The sequence below is a fragment of the Zingiber officinale genome, chromosome 4A (genome assembly GCF_018446385.1).
Source record: "Zingiber officinale cultivar Zhangliang chromosome 4A, Zo_v1.1, whole genome shotgun sequence".
NCBI lineage: Eukaryota > Viridiplantae > Streptophyta > Magnoliopsida > Zingiberales > Zingiberaceae > Zingiber > Zingiber officinale.
The window spans coordinates 133021191-133040717 of record NC_055992.1 but is presented as its reverse complement, the minus strand read 5'-3'; the positions used below and the strand labels follow the sequence as shown (position 1 = coordinate 133040717).

General features: G+C 33.6%; 3 protein-coding genes across 3 annotated transcripts; 2 read left to right on the top strand and 1 right to left on the bottom strand.

Moving 5' to 3' along the window:
* Positions 1-2471: 2471 nt before the first annotated feature.
* Positions 2472-3110, bottom strand: LOC121971314 (vitellogenin-like). The gene is made up of 2 exons (XM_042522511.1): positions 2968-3110; positions 2472-2889 (listed from the first exon to the last, which is right to left on the bottom strand). The coding sequence occupies exons 1-2, from the start codon at positions 3035-3037 to the stop codon at positions 2507-2509; spliced, it is 453 nt and encodes a 150-aa protein (XP_042378445.1). The 5' UTR covers positions 3038-3110; the 3' UTR covers positions 2472-2506.
* LOC121971315 lies at positions 2722-6725 on the top strand. Its single transcript, XM_042522512.1, has 3 exons — positions 2722-2906; positions 2992-3111; positions 5691-6725. Exon 3 carries the CDS (start codon positions 5702-5704, stop codon positions 6032-6034), a length of 333 nt encoding a protein of 110 aa, XP_042378446.1. The 5' UTR covers positions 2722-2906; positions 2992-3111; positions 5691-5701; the 3' UTR covers positions 6035-6725.
* Positions 6726-9882: 3157 nt separating this feature from the next.
* Positions 9883-16783, top strand: LOC121971312 (uncharacterized protein sll0005-like). The gene is made up of 13 exons (XM_042522510.1): positions 9883-10256; positions 10343-10492; positions 11006-11182; positions 11316-11459; positions 11782-11887; positions 12033-12181; positions 12260-12385; positions 12930-13073; positions 13165-13252; positions 13586-13959; positions 14130-14453; positions 14967-15176; positions 16564-16783. The coding sequence occupies exons 1-13, from the start codon at positions 10029-10031 to the stop codon at positions 16693-16695; spliced, it is 2352 nt and encodes a 783-aa protein (XP_042378444.1). The 5' UTR covers positions 9883-10028; the 3' UTR covers positions 16696-16783.
* Positions 16784-19527: the final 2744 nt, after the last annotated feature.

Genomic DNA, 19527 nt, shown 5'->3' with positions numbered 1-19527 from the left:
ATTTTCCAAAAATCTATTGAAATACTTTGTGATTGTACCTATTTGAAGGCCCCAAATGTTAAAATGATCTTTAAAAAGTCAATAGCTTTATTTTTATTATTATTAAAATGATATCTCATATCTTAAAATTATTAAATAATTATAATTAAATCTATTTTAACATTTCCAAAATTGATAAAATATTAATTAAAACTATTTCAATTTAATTAAAAGTAATTAACTTAATTAAATATTATTAAAATAATTTTAATCAAAATCATCGTGGAGCTTTAAAAACGTATAGCTATAATATTTTAAAAATAGCTTTAAAATTATTCTAGCTTAAAATAAAAATATGTTTGCAATGAGAAATATACTAATATAAATTTAAAAAAAAAGGTAAATTATCCTAAAATTTCAACTTTACCATCAATTCCTATATTTGAGAATATTTATTTCGACTTCTTAATCTACACAAATTCACCTAATTCACTATTTGTAAACACATTTTTAGGGACTATTACAACATATAAATGCAAAAAAGTAAAAAAGAGGTATTATTGGTACAAAATAAGATATAATTCCTCATAAATTTAGCATAATTTAAACTCAAATCTAGTATACATACCCATAATTTTTAGATATATGGTAAAATACAAATACAAGAAATTCATAATGAGGTATAATTTCTCTTAAATTAGTATCATTCATGTGCACATATTTTTTATGTACATGACAAAATATAGGTAAAAAAGTCTATAATGAAACATAATTACTTTTAAATTCAACATCATTTAAACTAAAATATAATATTTTCTACCCGAGCACTATTCAACATCATTTATATATACTAGTGACTCTGCACACGCATTTCATGAGCTAGACCTCTTATATCAGGTGGGTCAATAAAGGTAGAGACAATAATTGGCCTATAAAAAATAATTTTAACCTATTTTTATTTATTAGCAAGGTAATACTCTAATATTTTTATAATTGAACAGCTGCTCCACCAAAGTACCAAAGTTATACGTGGCTCCGCCCTGCTTGCGTGCAAGTTTCTATAGCAGACTCCTCTTTATAAAAAATTAATTTAATATCATACTTGATATTAATAAAAAAGTTGAGAAAAGTATACTTTTTAACATCGCCGACCCAAGGTATTTATAGAACTTTCTTTACTCGTAGTATTGTCAATTATAAGATGTGAAACTAAAAAGAACTCTAAATTTTTAATTAATTAATGAGAAATTTTTTCAATAATACGTCGCAGTTGAGTTTTGAATTCTAGATTATTGATTGATGCGTTTGTTGAAATTATTAATAAACCTTAGAATTATTTTTCGGTGTGAATAACAAAAAGGATATTAACTTATTTTTATTTTGAGTTTTACCAAAATTAATTAGTAAAGGGGAAGATTCTTAATAAAATAGTAAGATATATTTAAATATATATATATATATATATATATATATATATATATATATATATATATATATATATATATATATATATATATATATATATATATATACCACTTTATTAGGTATAAAATATTTGAAATCAAGTATATATATAATTTAATTGGGTATAATTATATAAGATTATGTATAGATAGTGAATTGAGTGGATTGATAAGTTGATTGATAATTTTAAAGGGAATGATGGTAAAGTTGAAACTTTTCATGGAAATTTTAGAATAATTTAACGGGAAAAAAATCTCTTTTGAATTTTGCTATTTTATTAACTTATAAAAAGGAGGGAAACAATATTTAATAAGTGTAGGATTGTAAACTAGTCTAGCGGAGTAAAATTTAATGATAATTCAAGCTTAGTCTAAACTGAACTAAATGGTTAAAATAATTATTCTAATTTATTTCATTTGTTTTTTTGAGTTTCAGTTGGGTGATTTAGATATTTCGTGTTTCTAATTAAATTTATTTGATTGTTTGAAAAGTTTATAATTTTAAATTTGATAATAAAATTTATTTTTTATTTTAAAAATTTATTTATTTATTTATTGTATAATGAAAGATTTATTGATAAATATAGTTCATAAATTTTAATCATGAATATTATCCAACAGCTCTTCCGAGTTGACGTAGTTGATATCTTTATAGATGTTTAGTTTGATAGGTTTTGAGGTCTATTCGTAGTGAATACAAAATGACTTAGTGGGTGGCTGACCTCCCAATACTATAAGGATATCATCTTTTTTCTAATAAATATTATTCATGAACCGTTAATATATATTCATTTAGTTCTAATTTATTATTCATTTAATTGATTATATTATATTAAACGAATATAAGTAAACTCGTCACACTTGTTTGATTGATTTACAATCCTTTATAAGTGAATAATTTTACAACAACAAAAAAAAAACTGTGATCAATTTTTTTTTTTTTCAAATTAGCACACCTAATTCCTACAAATTGCTCCCTGACATATCGTCCAGTAACTTCTATCTCATCCTCATCATTTTTCCGATCTCTTCTTCTTAATACCGTCGAAAGGGCGCTCGAAGCCTTATTGCTCTTCTCCTCCTTCTCCTTCGCCCTCCTCTATCGCCGCCTTCGCTGCATCGGATCTGGATTCGGCAGATCGGGCCGCCTTCGACCGCGTCGACCCGCCGTTCTGGGAGACCGAGGAGGAGGAGGAGGAGGAGGGACCCCCCTTGGGCTTGCGGCGTTGCGGATTCCTGGGGACGACCGCAGCATCCTCAGCGCTTTCGGCGGCTGACGCCGTGGCGGTCCGGTGCTTCCGCTCGGGTTTGGCCCCCTCAGCCGACGTCGCGTCCCTCGACCGGATGTCGGCACCGACGTTCCGCTGTGGGCGGCGAGGCTTCCGGTCGGATCCTCCATTTCCTCCGGGGGAGCGCTCCTGAGGCGGGGCTTCGCTGGAGTGGGGATCTACCGGCGAAAGCGAGGTGAGGTAAGGCGATGACATTGCTCGAACAGTTTGTGTGCGATAAAAGAGTAGAAATGAACCTGATACGGAGTTGCTTTGGGCAGCGGCGGCGGCGGTGGAGGAAGTCGCCGTCGACCGGAACTCAGTCATCTGGAAGAGGCGATGGAAGACGTCCGTTAGATCGTCGGATCATGATCATACGGCGGAGGATGAAGAAAAATACGGTAAAGTTTCATGACATCTAAACTTTTTTTTTTTCTTCAGCATAGAAAAAAGAAATTTCCATAATATTTTCAAATTTAAAATCACACAAACACGACGAATTTAGAAGACAAGATATTTATATAAGATGTTTTAGATAGAGCCATAAAATAAATTTATGAGGGATTAAATCTAAAGTGTATAATATAATATTATTATGAAAATATATCAATTCTTTTATTTAAATAAGTGGTATCAAAGTAGTTTGAACTATGAATGTGGGGCGGAATAGTGACATTAAAAGGAAGTGAGGGTTCTTAGGGAATGAAAAGTTTAGATAAGTTAACAATGACAGGATGTTTGATAGAAATTTAGAAAAATAAATTTTAAAATTGAAAAAGTAAGGTCAACCGTAATCGGATGTTGGTAGATATTTATAGAGAGATTTGGAAATTGAGACAACGGACTCTTAAATTTAAAAGGATTCTAATCAAACAAAAGGGTATGCTATTTTGATAATTTTTAAACTCTTAATAATTAGTTGGGTTTCTAAAATTTTTGATCAAATAAAAATAATAAATATCTCTGATTTTTAAAAGGAAATTATTGCTAAAATTAAAAAATAGAAAAAAAAACAATTAATAGTACGGATTCTTAAAACATACCCAACTAGGAGAATTGTTAATAGACTGGCCATCACAGCCAATATGCGCCACGTGTTTGACATCTGTTGGATGACCAATTTGCATTTCTTCCTCCTCTTCCTCAGGCACTGCATACATAATTTATCACTTCAAATCATGAAAATAATAAGAATAATACTCATTAATCATAAATGTCTATTTTTATTAATTTCTATTTTATAATAATTTCTTTAAGTAAAATTTCATCTATTATAAAATATATTTATAATAATCTTAGAATTTAAAATAGTGATTCAAACAGATAGATAAATTTAAAATCCTTTTACTTTTAGACTCTGCGTATCAAGGAAAGAAATTATTAATGGGGAAAAAATTGGGAAGAAAAGAGAAAGAACAAATAAAATAAAGTAATTATAATTACGCCCCGTTAATTCTAATTCTTTTGTGTCCCCCATTAGCATGATCCGAGAATGAGACAAACATAACGAATGAAGACATACCAAAGATTTGAGAAAGGTAGCGAAGACCCTTGAAGAGATTCTTCATCTTCATCCCGGTCCCCATGTCGCCTAAACACAATTAACCATAAAAAAACACAACGAATGAAGATCCATAACGAAGAATAAAAAACAAAATTACCTTTCCGAATCCAATTTAATTTATTTCTTCAAAAGAAAACTTATAATCCAGCTAGTTAGATAATTGGCAATTAGAATGAATGGAAAAGAATTGGAAATAGAAAGAATGGAATACACAATGTGGCATCTCTCTTCTCAAACAAGCTGAAAGATTTGCTAGAGGAAGAGATTAAGTGATTAAATTAAAGAGAAAGCAAATTAATCGAAGGATTTTTGTTTTTTATTATTTATTATTTGTTGCTATTTTAGTTTGTGGGAACTAGTACTTTTAATGTCACGGCGCGAAGAGTGGGAGAAAGAGCGGTTGAGAAATTATCTACCGAGTCAACGGGACAAATAATTTTACGGCTATACATGAGTTGAGTTACCAAGTAATTTGTGTTCGAGGTGGAAATAATTCCAAAAATATTTTGGAGTATGGAATTAGATTCTTGGAGTACATATGGAAACATTCGAAATAAAACACTCATAGAACAACTAAAGATCAAACTAACATAGCAGATATTCATCCTAATCACGATACAAAACTCCAGGAGGCAGGGCGGTCTCTTGATATTACAAGAACTCTCGATCCAGAATAATCACCTTTCCTCTACTTCGCCATTGCAAAGGGCTTGAGTAGTCCATCCTCGTCACAGGACTGCTACTCTCCCACTTTGTCACTAATTCACCGTCTCGAATATCATAAGCATTCACAGATTTCTGCCTGGTAGCAGTAGAGAGGAGGAGAGGACCACAAGGATTAGCTTGTACCGCACTGTTGTTGTCCAACAGTTGATGTCGCACACAAATTACTCCACCTTAAGCCAGCATTATTTATCAAACCAGGAGGCATCGTAGATGACCATGGCAATGGGGAACTATTCATTGTATCTCCAATGCAAAATGCTTGTCTACCTCTTGTATAATAATCCCATGAACAAAATCTACATTCAGTAGCATTCCCAGCTGAAGCTGCTACGACATATTTCCCAGAACATCCATCTATACCCGGTGCACGGATTATCCAACAATCACCCCACAAATTGTTGGACACGCCCAATGGTGGTTTGTATTCAGCCTTGAACTGAAACATGGAAAAGTATATTAGTGTGTATCAGAAAATCTAGGAATAAAAGATGTCTATAAGTATTAGAAGTTCGAAGTTTCACCTCATAATTAGTTATGTCGTAGTACGAACAGGATCGGATCCATCATGGTGAGCAAGAAGAACAGCTTCTCCTTCTGAAACAAACCATCCACCAGTCGAAGGCTTCTGCCCTATCTCACATAACTGATCTTTGTAAAATCCCTCGGTTTGTTCATGCAACACCAATGCAGGTTTCTTCTCCATGTCGAAGAATTCTTTGAGTTCAGTTTCCCTTTTGGAAAGTCCACTGGCCATATTCTTTGAAGCATATACTGCTGCAGATGCTTGTACTGTCACATGCTCAGACGCCGAATTCACAACATTATTGCTAGGCTCACATTGCTCAAGATCTAGAGAAGCCAGGAACTTCACTGAAATGGGATTTTCGTCAATAAAACCCGGTGACACATCTTCAAAATCTGAGTCACTGCATCTGAGCAATGGCCTTCCAAAATGCCAGATGAGTTCATGTCTCTTGGTAACTTATCATGCAGAAAGAACCTTGCTTCTACCACTTCTTTTTTTAACTCTCTAACTGTATAGCTCGGAATGCTTGTTCGATCATTTTCACCTGGTGCAAATTTGATTTTATCCTGGCAGTTAGCTTTCATGACTTGACAGAAGCCCTGCTCAGCAACGGCTTTCTCGATTCCACATATTCGGCTCTGGATATCAGAGAGAACCAGATTCGAATCATCTGGGTTATTGCTATGCAATAATTCCTTCCTCCGCTTTATTTCGGATGCTATTTTTTTCAACTTTCCCTTCCAACATTTCTACCTCTAATTCTCCATGAAAAATTCAATAGCTACCTCTTCGCCTTATCTTTAGAGAATTCAGACAACCACTTCCTCTCTTTCTCCATGGAGAATTTCGATAGCAACTTCTTCTCAAAGGTAGAAGATAGAAGATTCCTACTTCCATCGAGAAGGATTAATCTCCTTGTCATCGGCCACTACCTTGCGATTTTGAAAGATGCAACCCCTCTCTTGAGGGCTCTTTGGACAACATCTTGTGAAGGAAAAATTCGGCAACTCTTCCTCATTTTTGGCGAACACTCTTTATCTTCTCGATAAAAAAAATGACACTTGATCTCTAATACGATCAAGTGTTGGAAAGATGACTCTAATCGTGGATCGGAGTAGATGGAGGAAGCACGAGTTCGAGGTAAACGTCAAAGAGCTATTTCATTAAATCTGGAATAGTTGGTGTTATCTTCAAACAAAGGTCACTCTCAAGTATGTTTTACTTATGTTTTGATTCATATGTTTATTGATGCTTAAGTTAATAATATTATTTAGGTTATGTTTGAATGATCTAATTAAATATTTTTATATGTCTAAATAAAAAACTAAAATTGATATTAGATGAATCAATTTGATAATTTATCTTAGATATGCATTATAGATATTATTTGCATATTTAAATTATAATACATGATAATTTATCTTTAATATGCATTATGGATATTATTTGTATATTTAAATTATAATACATGCGTAGATTAAATACCATACTTATATTTTTTTTTAAAAAAAAATCATGCAAACACTTTTTTGATTTAATTGTTAAATCATAAAAGAAAATTTTAATACGCGAAAATTTTAATTTTCTGCTGCATATAAGAATGTTTAAATACTATATATAAATTTTGAATTCATTCTAATAGGGTTGAGAAAAAATTATAAAGAATTTTTTTAAATAATAATTTTTTATATTTTCCAAGCAAAGGAGATTTTATGGACTAGAAGAGGATCCCTTTTAATATATTGATGGAAATTAATGATTTCTATTTATAAAATAGATAAAATTGTTAATTTTTATTAATGTAGGTAAATTGATCATCCTCTAGTATTGATGTGTGGGTTGAAAAAAAATATATTTAGAGGTTTAACCGGATATGCCCTAAGTCAGTTTAAGGAATCACATTGGCCAATGGTTGGCCGCCAACTCATTAAATCAATCGTCAACAACAGAAAATTGAGTGAGAAAATTCACAGGAAATCTACTTTTTAGTTTACCATCCGCGGCGCTAACTCGGGTCCGCCATTGAGTTCCAGCGTCAGCAAACTAAGAAACAAGAACAGTGGAGGTCCTCTTGTCAACGTGGCCCCCACTTAAGTCGTCAATCAAGTCAACTTACGCTTCTCCATGTGTTTCCCATGGGACAAGGCCACGTGGCACGTGTTCCGCTCACATAAAATAAAGGAGAGGAAATATCAAATATAATTCAAAAATTTTGTTTTCGATATAATTCCGACAAAAAATAGAAATAGCGAAGGCCGCAAGTTTGGGCCTTGAACATCCGGACAAGACTGTTGCTGTAGAGTGGAAACACGGATTGATACTTTTCCTATTAACCGTCGGATCTGCCTAGCGGTATTCTACTCCCGAGGAATCTCTACGAAAACCTATTCAACACCGAGTATGAAAAAAATAATAATCAAAAAGCACCATTTTTATTCATATAATTAAAAGAATATCTCTCTTTTTAAAATTTATCAAAGTAATATTTAACTTATAATTGAATATCATAAATACTTTTTTTTGTTTCATTTTAAAATTACTTTTATCTAGCTACAAAATAACTCCAACTTTGAAGGGATTAAATCGGCCAAAAATAAAGAATCTGTTTAGATATCAAATAATAGGTAGGGTTATATTTTAATATTTTTTTTAAAAAATAATATTTATGTGAATCTTAAATAAAATGAATATCTTAAAAGACAACTCCAAATTTTATGCATATTAATCGGCATCTATGTAAATTAAAAAACTTTTTTCCCATTATTTAAGAGGACGGATTCTCTGGTCTGTAATTTACTGACCAGAGGATGATCTATTTTTTTAGACTTTTAATTTGGATGTATTCAACCTATTTAAAGGTGGAGTCTATCCAAATTAAGGGTCCTCATGTAATGAATATCTCCGGGTTCATAATTTGTGAATCAGAGGATCGTGCTGATTATTTAGAAGGATGAGAAAAAAATTTACTAAGATTTTTTTTTTTTCATTTTAAGAGAATAATAGACTACTCGATATTTTTACTATTCATTTATTATAAAATAATTGGTAGATAAATTTAAGATATTTTTTTATCCGTCCAAATTAAACATTCAAGAGAATAGAACTAATTTTCTTTCATTTCTCACATTTTTTTTAAAAAAAAAGTTTCTTACACCGGTTGTGAGAGGTTAGGGGTGTAAATAAATCAAGCCGCTTATGAATTATTCGAAGCTTGATAAAATTTTATTTGAACTTATTTAATAAGACTTATTAAAATAAATAAACCAAGCTTATGTTTCACAATACTTGACTCGTTAGTTTGTGAACATATTCATTAGGAATCTTATGAATCAATTTTAAAATGAAAAAATAATAGTTTTGATATTAAATTTATAAATTTTACACTCTATTTATGAAAAATATAGACAAATATATTAAATTTATACATTAGAATAAATTATAAATTTTAATAAAAATATTATAATTTTCTTTAAATATATAATTATATTTTTAATAAATATTTAAATTTATTAAAATCGACTCTATAAAAATTTAAATAAACTTGTAAATTATGAATATATTTGTTAAATAAAATATGAGTTCGACATAAATTAAATTTAAATATTCAAGAATTTAATTCAGCTCAACTCGATTTCACCCTTACGAGTAGGGATGTAAACAAGCTGAACCGAGCCAAATAGTATTAGGCTTGAGCTCGGCTCGTTTAAGTTATATTCGGGCTCGAGCTCGTCTCGAGCTCGAATCGAGCTTTTATCACAAGGCTCGAGCTCGGTTCGTTTTAAAATTATCAAGCTCGCGAACAGTTCGAACTTGGCTTGTTATTAGTTCGATTATCAAAGTTAACGAGTCTAACTCGTTTTCGGACTCGTTTAGAGTTCATTTTTGGCTCGTTTTAGAGTTCGTTTTTTGGCTCATTTAAAAGTTCATTTTAAAATTCGTTTTAGAGCTTATTTTTTGGCTCGGTTTAAGGCTCGTTTTTTTAACTCACGAGCCTATAAATGAACATGCTCGCGAGCTCATGAGCCGAATATCCTTAAGCTCGAGCTCGGCTCGATAAAACTGTCGAGCTCGAAATCGAGCTCGAGCTCGATTCGATAAGATAAACAAACGAACTCGAACGAATTTTTTATCGAAATGAACTCCGAATAACTCGTGAGCCGTTTGATTTATTTACATCCTTACTCACTATAAGCCTATGCGGCCCTATGCAATCAACGTGGACAACCTTACATGACGCGACCACCTCACACGGTTTTGGCATGACCGCCGTCGATGAAATTCTTTTCTTTTTCCCTTCTTCAACTCGAAGTAAACAATAGAAATTTAAAAAGCGCCCTTTTTGGTCGGAGCGGTTATAGTGTAAGTGTTCCGGCGGGACAAAGTATTGCTTCAGCACTTGCTCCATTGCGTTAGCACGAACCGATGCTTTAGCTTTGCGGTGGAAGCACCGCCGACGTTGTCTTCTCCGAGAGAGATCGAGAGAGAGAGCTTGGATTTCTCAGATGGAGGTGTCGATTCAACTCTCCGGTTGCGGGATCGATCCCTTCCGCTGCTTACCGTCGTCGTCGGCGGCCTTTCCGCATCGGAGGACCTGCCAACATCGACCGGTTCATCTCAAATCTGGGCTTCCCCGTTTCGGAGTCTTCGCCGTGGCTACGAAGCCTTCCTCTTCGTCTTCTACTCCTTCCAGTTCCGTCTCGCTCGGTTCAGTCAGTGGCGTCGCCTCGAATGTAAGATGATTTCAACTTTTTGTGTTTATTAATTTTACATCACGGAGATTGAGGATTGGCTGTGGTTTTTTGATGGGGATTGGTAGAGGTTCGGCAACGTATCGGAGGAGATCAAAAAGGTGAGGAAGCAAATGGAGGAGGACGAGCAATTGGCCACTCTGATGAGAGGACTCCGAGGTCAAAATCTCACCGATGTGCAGTTTGCTGACGAGAACATCAGGCTTCAATTAGTTGAGGTGCGTTTTCTATGGCCGACACTTTGAGATTTGCCTTAGTTCGGTCTTCTTTTGTGAACATCAATGATGATGATTGATTTGAAATTAGGAGTGAGGTATGCTTGCTTAGAGCTCAACGGAGGGATACAATTTGATAAAAGTATCAAGATACAAGTGATTCTGGTCATCGTAGATGTGTGTGATTTGTAGATACCTTGGACCAGCAACAAATTATGATTTCTATGCAATGATAGAAGTGATATATGGTGTAGAATTTCACCATAAACTGCCTTTCTGACATTTTCTTCTTATTCTTCTGACTATAATTGTCCATAGATAAAGAAAATAAGTACTTTTTCAAGTTGTTTAATCTCCAAGGATAGTCCAATTTCATCCTTAAGGAATGACCCTCAAGTTGTTACTTCTCTTTTAGTCAAGACATGTGGACTTCTTGACAAAAACATCAAACTATATTCTTTAAGATACTGAGATGGCAGTGAAATCATTTTAACGGCTATTGTTTTATTTGTTTAGGTACCAGATGTAACCAATGGTGAAGCATTGCCACTTGTGTATGATCCCGACATTATATCGTCCTACTGGGGCAAGCGCCCTAGAGCAGTTGCCACACGCATCGTGCAGCTTCTATCTGTGTCCGGTGGTTTTCTGTCTCACATAGCTTCGGATTTGATTAACAAGAAAATCAAAGAGGTAAAACCATTGACAAATCTAAACGTTTCATTTAACTTCCTTGGTGCATGTTTTCAGTACTTGCACAGAAAGCACCATTTTTTGAATCAACTGTTTGTTTCTGAAACATTTCATGTTTTTTTTCCCTTGTCAGAATGAGGTTGCTCGAGCTATTGAATTAAGAGAAATAGTGACATCTTTAGGCCCAGCTTATATAAAACTTGGGCAAGCTTTGAGTATTCGACCAGATATATTATCTCCTGCTGCAATGACTGAGCTGCAAAAGCTATGTGATAAGGTAATGTAGTTATATTCATTCTGGCTTTCATAAATATCATGGACCAGAACATTGACACCTTGTGCTTAGTATCTGTACCAGTAGATGTTATAAAATTTACACATATATATTTCAATAGCATTTTTCTTCTCAGTTTGTATAATTACTTTATATTTTATTTCCCAAGAGCATTTTGAACTATATGGTATACATTGTGGTTTTCACGGTAATATTGTTTTCCGAAGCTGTTCCAATATTTCATGATACCTTTATATGGATAATTGGATATCTTTATTTTTTTTACTCGACTTTCTAAAACTAATATTTCTTGTTGACATTTCAGGTTCCTTCATTTCCTGATGATGTAGCAATGGCACTAATCGAAGAAGAACTTGGCCAGCCTTGGTATAACATCTACTCTGAACTGACTTCATCTCCAATTGCTGCTGGTAATGCAAAGCTTTGATTTTTTTTTGTTTCCCTTTCAAAATTTCCTGTCTTTCTAGAGAAGAATTTTTGTAGCAATACCCTTTTTCTTTTATCTTCATTTTCACATATGGTATTGAACTATCATATGGTAATGGGATTATGCAGCATCATTGGGGCAAGTATACAAGGGCCGTTTGAAAGAAACTGGCGATTTGGTGGCTGTCAAAGTACAAAGGCCTTTTGTTTTGGAAACTGTTACTGTAGATCTCTTCATTATACGCAAATTGGGATTGTTTTTGCGAAGATTTCCTCAGGTAACTAGGTGGCTATTCAGGTTGCTTCCATTTAAACATGGAAATTATACTGTATTTACCTTTTCTTTTAACCTTCAGGTTTCTCTTGATGTTGTTGGTTTGGTTGATGAATGGGCCGCTCGCTTCTTTGAAGAGCTTGATTATGTGAATGAGGGAGAAAATGGTACTCGCTTTGCTGAAATGATGAAGGAAGATCTTCCTCAGGTACCTTGTTGCATTTACTTAATTGAGTTGCGTGAAGAATCCCCTGCACAAAAATATGAATTCATATTTAGCTCCAAAATTATTTTCTCCATCTTAGTTTTTTTTTTTCACTTTCATCAATGTACTATTGCAAAAGAAGGAGCAGTCCCTTCATACCTATCTTTCCATGTCATATTTCATTTCTTCATTCATTGTATTCAGTCTCCCACTGGTAGGGCTGGGACCTGCCTAGAAGCCCAATCTGTGCAAAGATTATAATGTGGAAGTTCTGACATTTGCCTCAAGAAGATATTTATAGTATCTTTATTATATTTGTTATTTTTTGTTGGTGCCAAGCCTCTTGTTTAAACATTTATACCGTCACTGATGAATATTTTTCAGTTTGTTGGTCTGAAATACTTATGCTCAATTCTTTCTTAGAGAAGCAGTGCTTTCTAATGCCTTAATTATTACTAAAAAAATGTATTTTTAAACTTTTACCAGTTGCCAACAAATTGCTCAATCAACACGTGGTTAGTTGATCTTAATGCTTTTAGTTTTTCAGGTGGTCATACCAAAGACTCACCATAAATACACGTCGAGGAAGGTACTTACTACCCAATGGATTGAAGGAGAAAAACTATCTCAAAGTACTGAGACTGATGTTGGAGAACTGGTTAGTGTTGGAGTTATTTGCTACCTAAAGCAGGTTAGTTTATGGCTGGTATGATAGTTTGAGATATGATAGATGGTTCAATAGGTTATGCATTTAATTGATAAACGGCTATGTTGATCGGCAGTTGCTTGATACTGGCTTCTTTCATGCTGATCCTCATCCTGGGAATATGATTCGTACATCGGATGGGAAGTTGGCTATACTTGACTTTGGTAATCTTCTATTCTAGATTGGAAGTTTTGTAGATATTCTTGTACCATATATCATTGGTATAGTAACTTCCTTATGACTAGTATAAGAAACATAATCATTAGGTTTATTGATAAGCACATGTTCTAGGGATACAAACACATTGAGAGTTATGATATCGATGACTCCAAATCTTTGGGGTTTCAATTTTGTTCTGATCTATCACATTCACTTGGTTTTGCGGTCATCTGCATCTTTTCTTAGCCTTTTTTTTTCAGTTGGACCTGCTTTAGATTTGTTTTTAATATCCTTTCCCATAATTGGGAAAAATTGATACATTGACTTTGGTCTATCAGGCCTTGTGACAAGGTTGACTGATGACCAGAAGTATGGTATAATTGAAGCAATAGCACATCTGATTCATCGTGACTATGATGAAATCGTCAAAGACTTCGTAAAGCTTGATTTCATTCCTGAGGGGGTCAATTTGGAGCCAATCTTGCCAGTGCTTGCCAAAGTTTTTGATCAGGCCCTTGAAGGAGGGGGTGCAAAAAACTTTAACTTTCAGGAATTTGCATCAGATTTGGCTCAAATTACTTTTGATTACCCTTTCAGAATACCACCATATTTTGCTCTAATTATTAGAGCAATTGGAGTACTAGAAGGGATTGCCCTGGTTGGAAATCCGGATTTTGCAATTGTAGATGAAGCATATCCATATCTAGCTCAGGTATATAATCTTGTCTATCTATTTCGGCATTACTTTCTATATGGCAATATCTGGTGATAGGTTGAATCTGTGCTTCCTGAACGACATTCTTTTGTGATTTAATTTTGTTGTTTAATACAACTGTGGAGAGTTCAGCTTATTAAATTTGTTTTTCATTTTTATTGGAGCAGAGACTTTTAACAGATGAGTCGCCAAGGTTAAAGAAGGCACTGCGATATATGATATATGGTAAACGTGGAGTCTTCAATGCAGAGAGATTCATCGATGTCATGCAAGCCTTTGAGAATTTCATCAGCGCTGCAAAAAGTGGTGGTGGTGAGAACCTAAATGGAAATATGGCAGGTCTTGGTTCTTTGCAGGATCAATCAGGTTTCCTTGTACCAATATTTCCATCGGCTGTGTCTCAACCAGCACAGCCTGTCAAAACAAGGGCTGCTCTTATATTTTTGCTATCCGATAAAGGCAATTTCTTCAGAGAGTTCATTCTAGATGAGGTAGACTTCACTGAAACTAATCAATCCATGTTACTCAAAGCATCTTTTCGAGTCAAATATATGATGACCATACTTATGTCTCGAGTAGTATTGTTTTAGATCATTGCTCCTTGCTAATATGTTGGCTTCCTAGGTTTCTTGAATGCTATACTTCTCTACTTTTAATTGGTGAAGCTTGTTTTAACATTCATGTGATTGTCCATGCCATCAAGTTGTGTTTATCCAACTATTTCAGATCAGATGTATGAATCTTAGCTCTACATTGACAGCCATTATCACTAGTAATATTGAAATCAACTAATTCATTAATAATTAAATTCACTTTACTAATATTTTCGTTGATCTTCCTCTACACCTTCCACCTTCCACTCTAAATAGATACAATACTTATATCTATTAAATTTATTTGTTGTGTTTGAAGATGCTGATATCATTTTGAATACATTTTTTCTCATTGTATCATCTATTAGTACACTAGCTTTCAATTTGAACTGTTTTGTCAATCTTGTGTAGGTTGTTAAAGCAATTGATGCAGTCTCCCGAGAGCAGTTGGTCCAGATCGCTGCAACTCTAGGAATTGGGAATTCAGTCCCAATCTTTAGTATGATTGCTAGAAGGCCTGTGGCGTTGCTGCCTACGATCACAGAGGAAGACAGAGCCATACTAGACAATGTCGAAAAAGTCGGCAAGTTTTTGACATCAGCAACTTCAAGGACAAATCAGGTTTCAACTATCCTAACACTTCCAGCATTTGCCTTTTATCTAAATTTGAGGAACTCAAGCAAACACTTAGCATGGTTATTCATGGTTACTCTATCGTTTGAAGTCAAATCTCTATATCTAGTAATTGGGTCCACATAATAGTGTTTTATATGCAAGTCGAGTTAGTATTCGCTTATAGTTGCGGGCACACACATTATACCAGGCACAGAATAGTGTTTTATATACTAGTCGAGTTAGTATTCGCTTATAGTTGCTTGGAATAGGCATCATGATTTCTTGATATGTTTGTCAGGTTCAGATAGCGGTACTGAATGCACGAGTCAAGTATACTAGACAAACTTAGGGTATCCATTAGAGTTTTCAGTATTGTTGCTAGGAGGCTTGTGCCATTGTTGCCTATCATCACAGTGGACCAAGCAATTCTAAGCAATGTCGAAAAGGTCTCACATCAGGAACAACAAGAGCAAATCATGCTTAGCGAAGGCAATCGGTACTTGGAATAGGCATTGTGACTTCTTGATATGTTTGTCGGGTTCAGATAACAGGTACTGAATGCATGAGTCAAGTATACTAGACTCAGTCCTCAGGGTATCCATTAGAGTTTTCAGTATTGTCGCTAGGAGGCTTGTGCCATTGTTGCCTATCATCACAGAGGACTGAGCAATTCTAAGCAATGTCGAAAAGGTCATTAAGGTTCTTACATCAGGAACTACAAGAACAAATCATGCTTAGCGAAGGCAATCGGTACTTGGAATAGGCATTGTGACTTCTTGATATCTTTGTTGGGTTCAGATAGCAGTACTGAATGCACGAGTCAAGTATACTAGAAAAACTCAGGGAATCCATAGAGTTTTCAGTATTGTTGCTAGGAGGCTTGTGCCATTGCTGCCTATCATTACAGACGACTGACCAATTCAAACCAATGTCGAAAAGGTTAGTAAGGTTCTCACATCAGGAACTACAAGAACAAATCATGCTTAGCGAAGGCAATCGGTGCTTGGAATAGGCATTATGACTTGTTCATATGTTTGTCGGGTTCAGATAGCGGTACTGAATGCACAAGTCAAGTATACTAGACTGGATGTTTGTTTACATAAATGGAAAGGGTTCGAGCAGAAGATTACACTCGGGATAGTTAATCAGGTTAATATGGATGTTTGCTCTACACCCTTTTCAGCCTTTCGTCCAAACAAGGCTAATCCCAGTTTATTATTAGTCTCTGATTTAACAAAAGGCTGCTTTTCAATAAAAGAAAGATTATTTGTGGAAAATAGTTTAAATTATTTTTCTATGATTTTTTTACATATGTAATTTTCTTCGTTTATATGAAACACACTAGTTAATAGATTGCATTTACTTTGCTAAATTATATTTATGATTTTTGCAGGATCTTGATATTTCTTATATCCGAGAGCTTCTTCCTTTGCTACCAGGCATTTCAGCTAAGATTCTACCTGAAGTGCTCAACAGGTTAACCTCTCGTGTGTTAGCAAGATTAATTCAGGAAACATTTTTGTAGTTTTAACAATGGATAGAATATCTCTCCATAGAATTTATAAGTTAAATATTTGATCATTCGTTATATATATATAAAAGATATTTTTTCACATGTGATAATGTGAAAGAATGGTATGATTTTTTAAGGTCAAAATCAGAAGTCCCTTTTATTTTCATTATCATCTAAAAGGGTCCCATGAAAAAAAAATTAAAATAGTATATTATATTTTGAAAATGTCTTTTTTTCATTGTTATAGTAGTTTCATCCAAAATTACTTTCATACACTCAAAATTATTAAATAATTATAGTTAGAATTATTTTAATATTGATAAAAAATACTCATATATTAATTATAACGTTTTTAATTTGATCAAAATTATTAAACTAAAATTATTTTGAGTATTTTGTTATAAGTTAATGTAATTTTGTTTAAAGATATTTTGTGGCGGAGTAATTTCTATTAAAGTTGATATTTTAAAATGATTTGGCTAAAATATTCTTGTATTAAAATAATAATTTGACTGTGTAGAAAATAACAATTAGTTTTTATAATTATAGAAGTTAATAGGTAGTTTTTACCTGTTATAAAAATTAATTGCTAATTTCTATAATATACATTATTTGAACTACGTAGGAATTAACTAGTTTTTATGATAGGATTTTATAACACTTATTGTATTTCAAATGAATATAATTTAATTATAATCTAACGTATAAAAATTAATATATAACTTCTATCATGTGTCACAGTTATCTACTAATTTCTACCTGTCAGTTTTTTACACATTGTAAATCTTAACTGTTTAGATATTTTTGAAATAAAATTACACGAGCTGTAGAAGGGCGTTCTTTTAACAATTTTAAAAAAAAATGTAAATATGTTATTTTTATTTATTCAGGGCATCTGTGTTTTTTTCCCTCTGTTGCACCATTTTTGAAATCTCCATGGACCCGACACTTACTTGGAGCATATCTCCTTGTATGGACCATTTCTAATTATGGTAAAAACATAATCAAAAGATGGATCATTCGTAATTATAATTGAATCGTGAACATAATCCTATTATAATTAGTTATGATCTTTTCCTAAGTCCCTCTCCATATTATAATTTGGATCGGGACGGACGGTTAAAGATCGCTGGGAGGTCATCGGAAATGGACTAAGTGTTTAAGTTATCGGGTGCTAAGTGGAGAATGACTTTTGACCGTCTATTTCGATCTAAATTATAATTTGGTGGAGACAATGAATAATAAGATATCATGATCCAACCATCATTAGAAACAGTCCATCTTTCGATTTGTTTTTTTTTTTTATCAGGATCTGGTCTCCACCTACTTTAAATGGAAACCTGGTAAATCTGAGAATGAGCCACGCCTAGTAATCTGCTGAAACCTGTTCTAGGAACCTCACATTCAATTCTAATCAAGAATGGGCCCCGCTATTCCCTTCTATGGAAAAGTGGGTAGCAAATGGTACATTCTATTTTGTTGATATACTTGCCCTCTGTTCCTCTAGTGAAACAGCATCAGATGTCAGAATTGTCATCCAATATTTCAAAAAAAAAAAAAAAAAAAAAAAAAAAACTCAAAACCCAATGCCAACCGCTTCCAAAGTCAACTAATGTAGGTGCATCTTTATTCCAATAACATCAATCATCAACAGATGATAAAATGGATAGAAATTTACAATTAATTATCACATCTTAATTGTATTTAACAAGGAGCTAAAGAGACTCTTATACTAAATTGCTGGTAGGACTGTGGCAGGTTTTTGTAGAAATTTTTATGGCTTGTCCAGTAATACCGTAGGCGCAAAGTCTATAAATGTTGTCTCTTTATCCAAAGGTTTGACATCTTATGGTTAGAACTGTATATACATACTAATTAAAATTGAACTAATCAGTTAATCCAAGCGAGGAAAAAAACAGTAGGTATCAATTCCATCTGGTTGTACAATGGGATCAGACCTGCACTCCTCTCAAATAAAAATCTATTGAATCTATGAAACCCTGAGAATAGGAAGATGTTGTAAAAACAATAATAATAGTCTTATAATTCTCTTGAAAATTCTGATAATGCCCATTTAATGATTCCAATATCAGATGACTAAAGCTGTTGTTAGTATACTTATGTACTCTAATATTGGATAGATATTCAACCAATTGACGGCTAGTTTGACTTGTCAATTAGTATATCCCAAGCTTTCTCCGTTCAAATGTTGATTCATTTTTATACATTGGAGGAAAGGTAATGTCGCTCATTTCAAATGGTCCAGTATCATTAGTCTCAGATATAGACAGATAAATTACGGAGAATATTATTTCGACTTAACAGAGCGACTATTTGCATGAAGAAGTCAAGTACTCAATGAGGTAATTTTACACCCGTGAAAATTAACTCCAAGATCTATTGGAGCAAATATTCATACAAAAGATTTTCTATCAAGTAAATTTGATATGAAAGATCTCGGTGAAGGCTCTTATATTATAGACATTGAAATTCATTAAGATAGATCTCGTGGTATGTTGGGTCTATCTCAAAGAGCCTATATTGAAAAGGTTCTAAAAAGATTCAACATGCATAATTGTTCTTCTACAGTTGCACAGGTTTATAAAGGCGACAGGTTCAATTTATCACAGTTCCTAGAACCCTGTTGACGCTTAATGAGATGGAGCAATTTTCTTACACATTTGCTATAGGAAGTCTAATGTATACTCAAGTATGTGCACGTCCAGATATCGCATATATTGTTGGCATGTTGATCGATACCAAATTAATCTAGGATTGGATCATTGGAAGAATGCCAAGAAAGTTATGCAATATTTACAAGGTACAAAAAATTTCATGTTCATT

Excerpts from the sequence above, each read along its gene's own strand:
- LOC121971315 (XM_042522512.1), top strand. The coding sequence starts at position 5,702 with ATGTCGAAGAATTCTTTGAGTTCAGTTTCCCTTTTGGAAAGTCCACTG.
- LOC121971314 (XM_042522511.1), bottom strand. The coding sequence starts at position 3,037 with ATGACTGAGTTCCGGTCGACGGCGACTTCCTCCACCGCCGCCGCCGCT. Across the intron at positions 2,890-2,967 it reads CCAAAGCAACTCCGTATCAG|ATCCCCACTCCAGCGAAGCC; the intron begins GTTCATTTCTAC and ends TTTCGCCGGTAG.
- LOC121971312 (XM_042522510.1), top strand. The coding sequence starts at position 10,029 with ATGGAGGTGTCGATTCAACTCTCCGGTTGCGGGATCGATCCCTTCCGC. Across the intron at positions 10,257-10,342 it reads TCAGTGGCGTCGCCTCGAAT|AGGTTCGGCAACGTATCGGA; the intron begins GTAAGATGATTT and ends GGGGATTGGTAG. Across the intron at positions 15,177-16,563 it reads CAACTTCAAGGACAAATCAG|GATCTTGATATTTCTTATAT; the intron begins GTTTCAACTATC and ends TGATTTTTGCAG.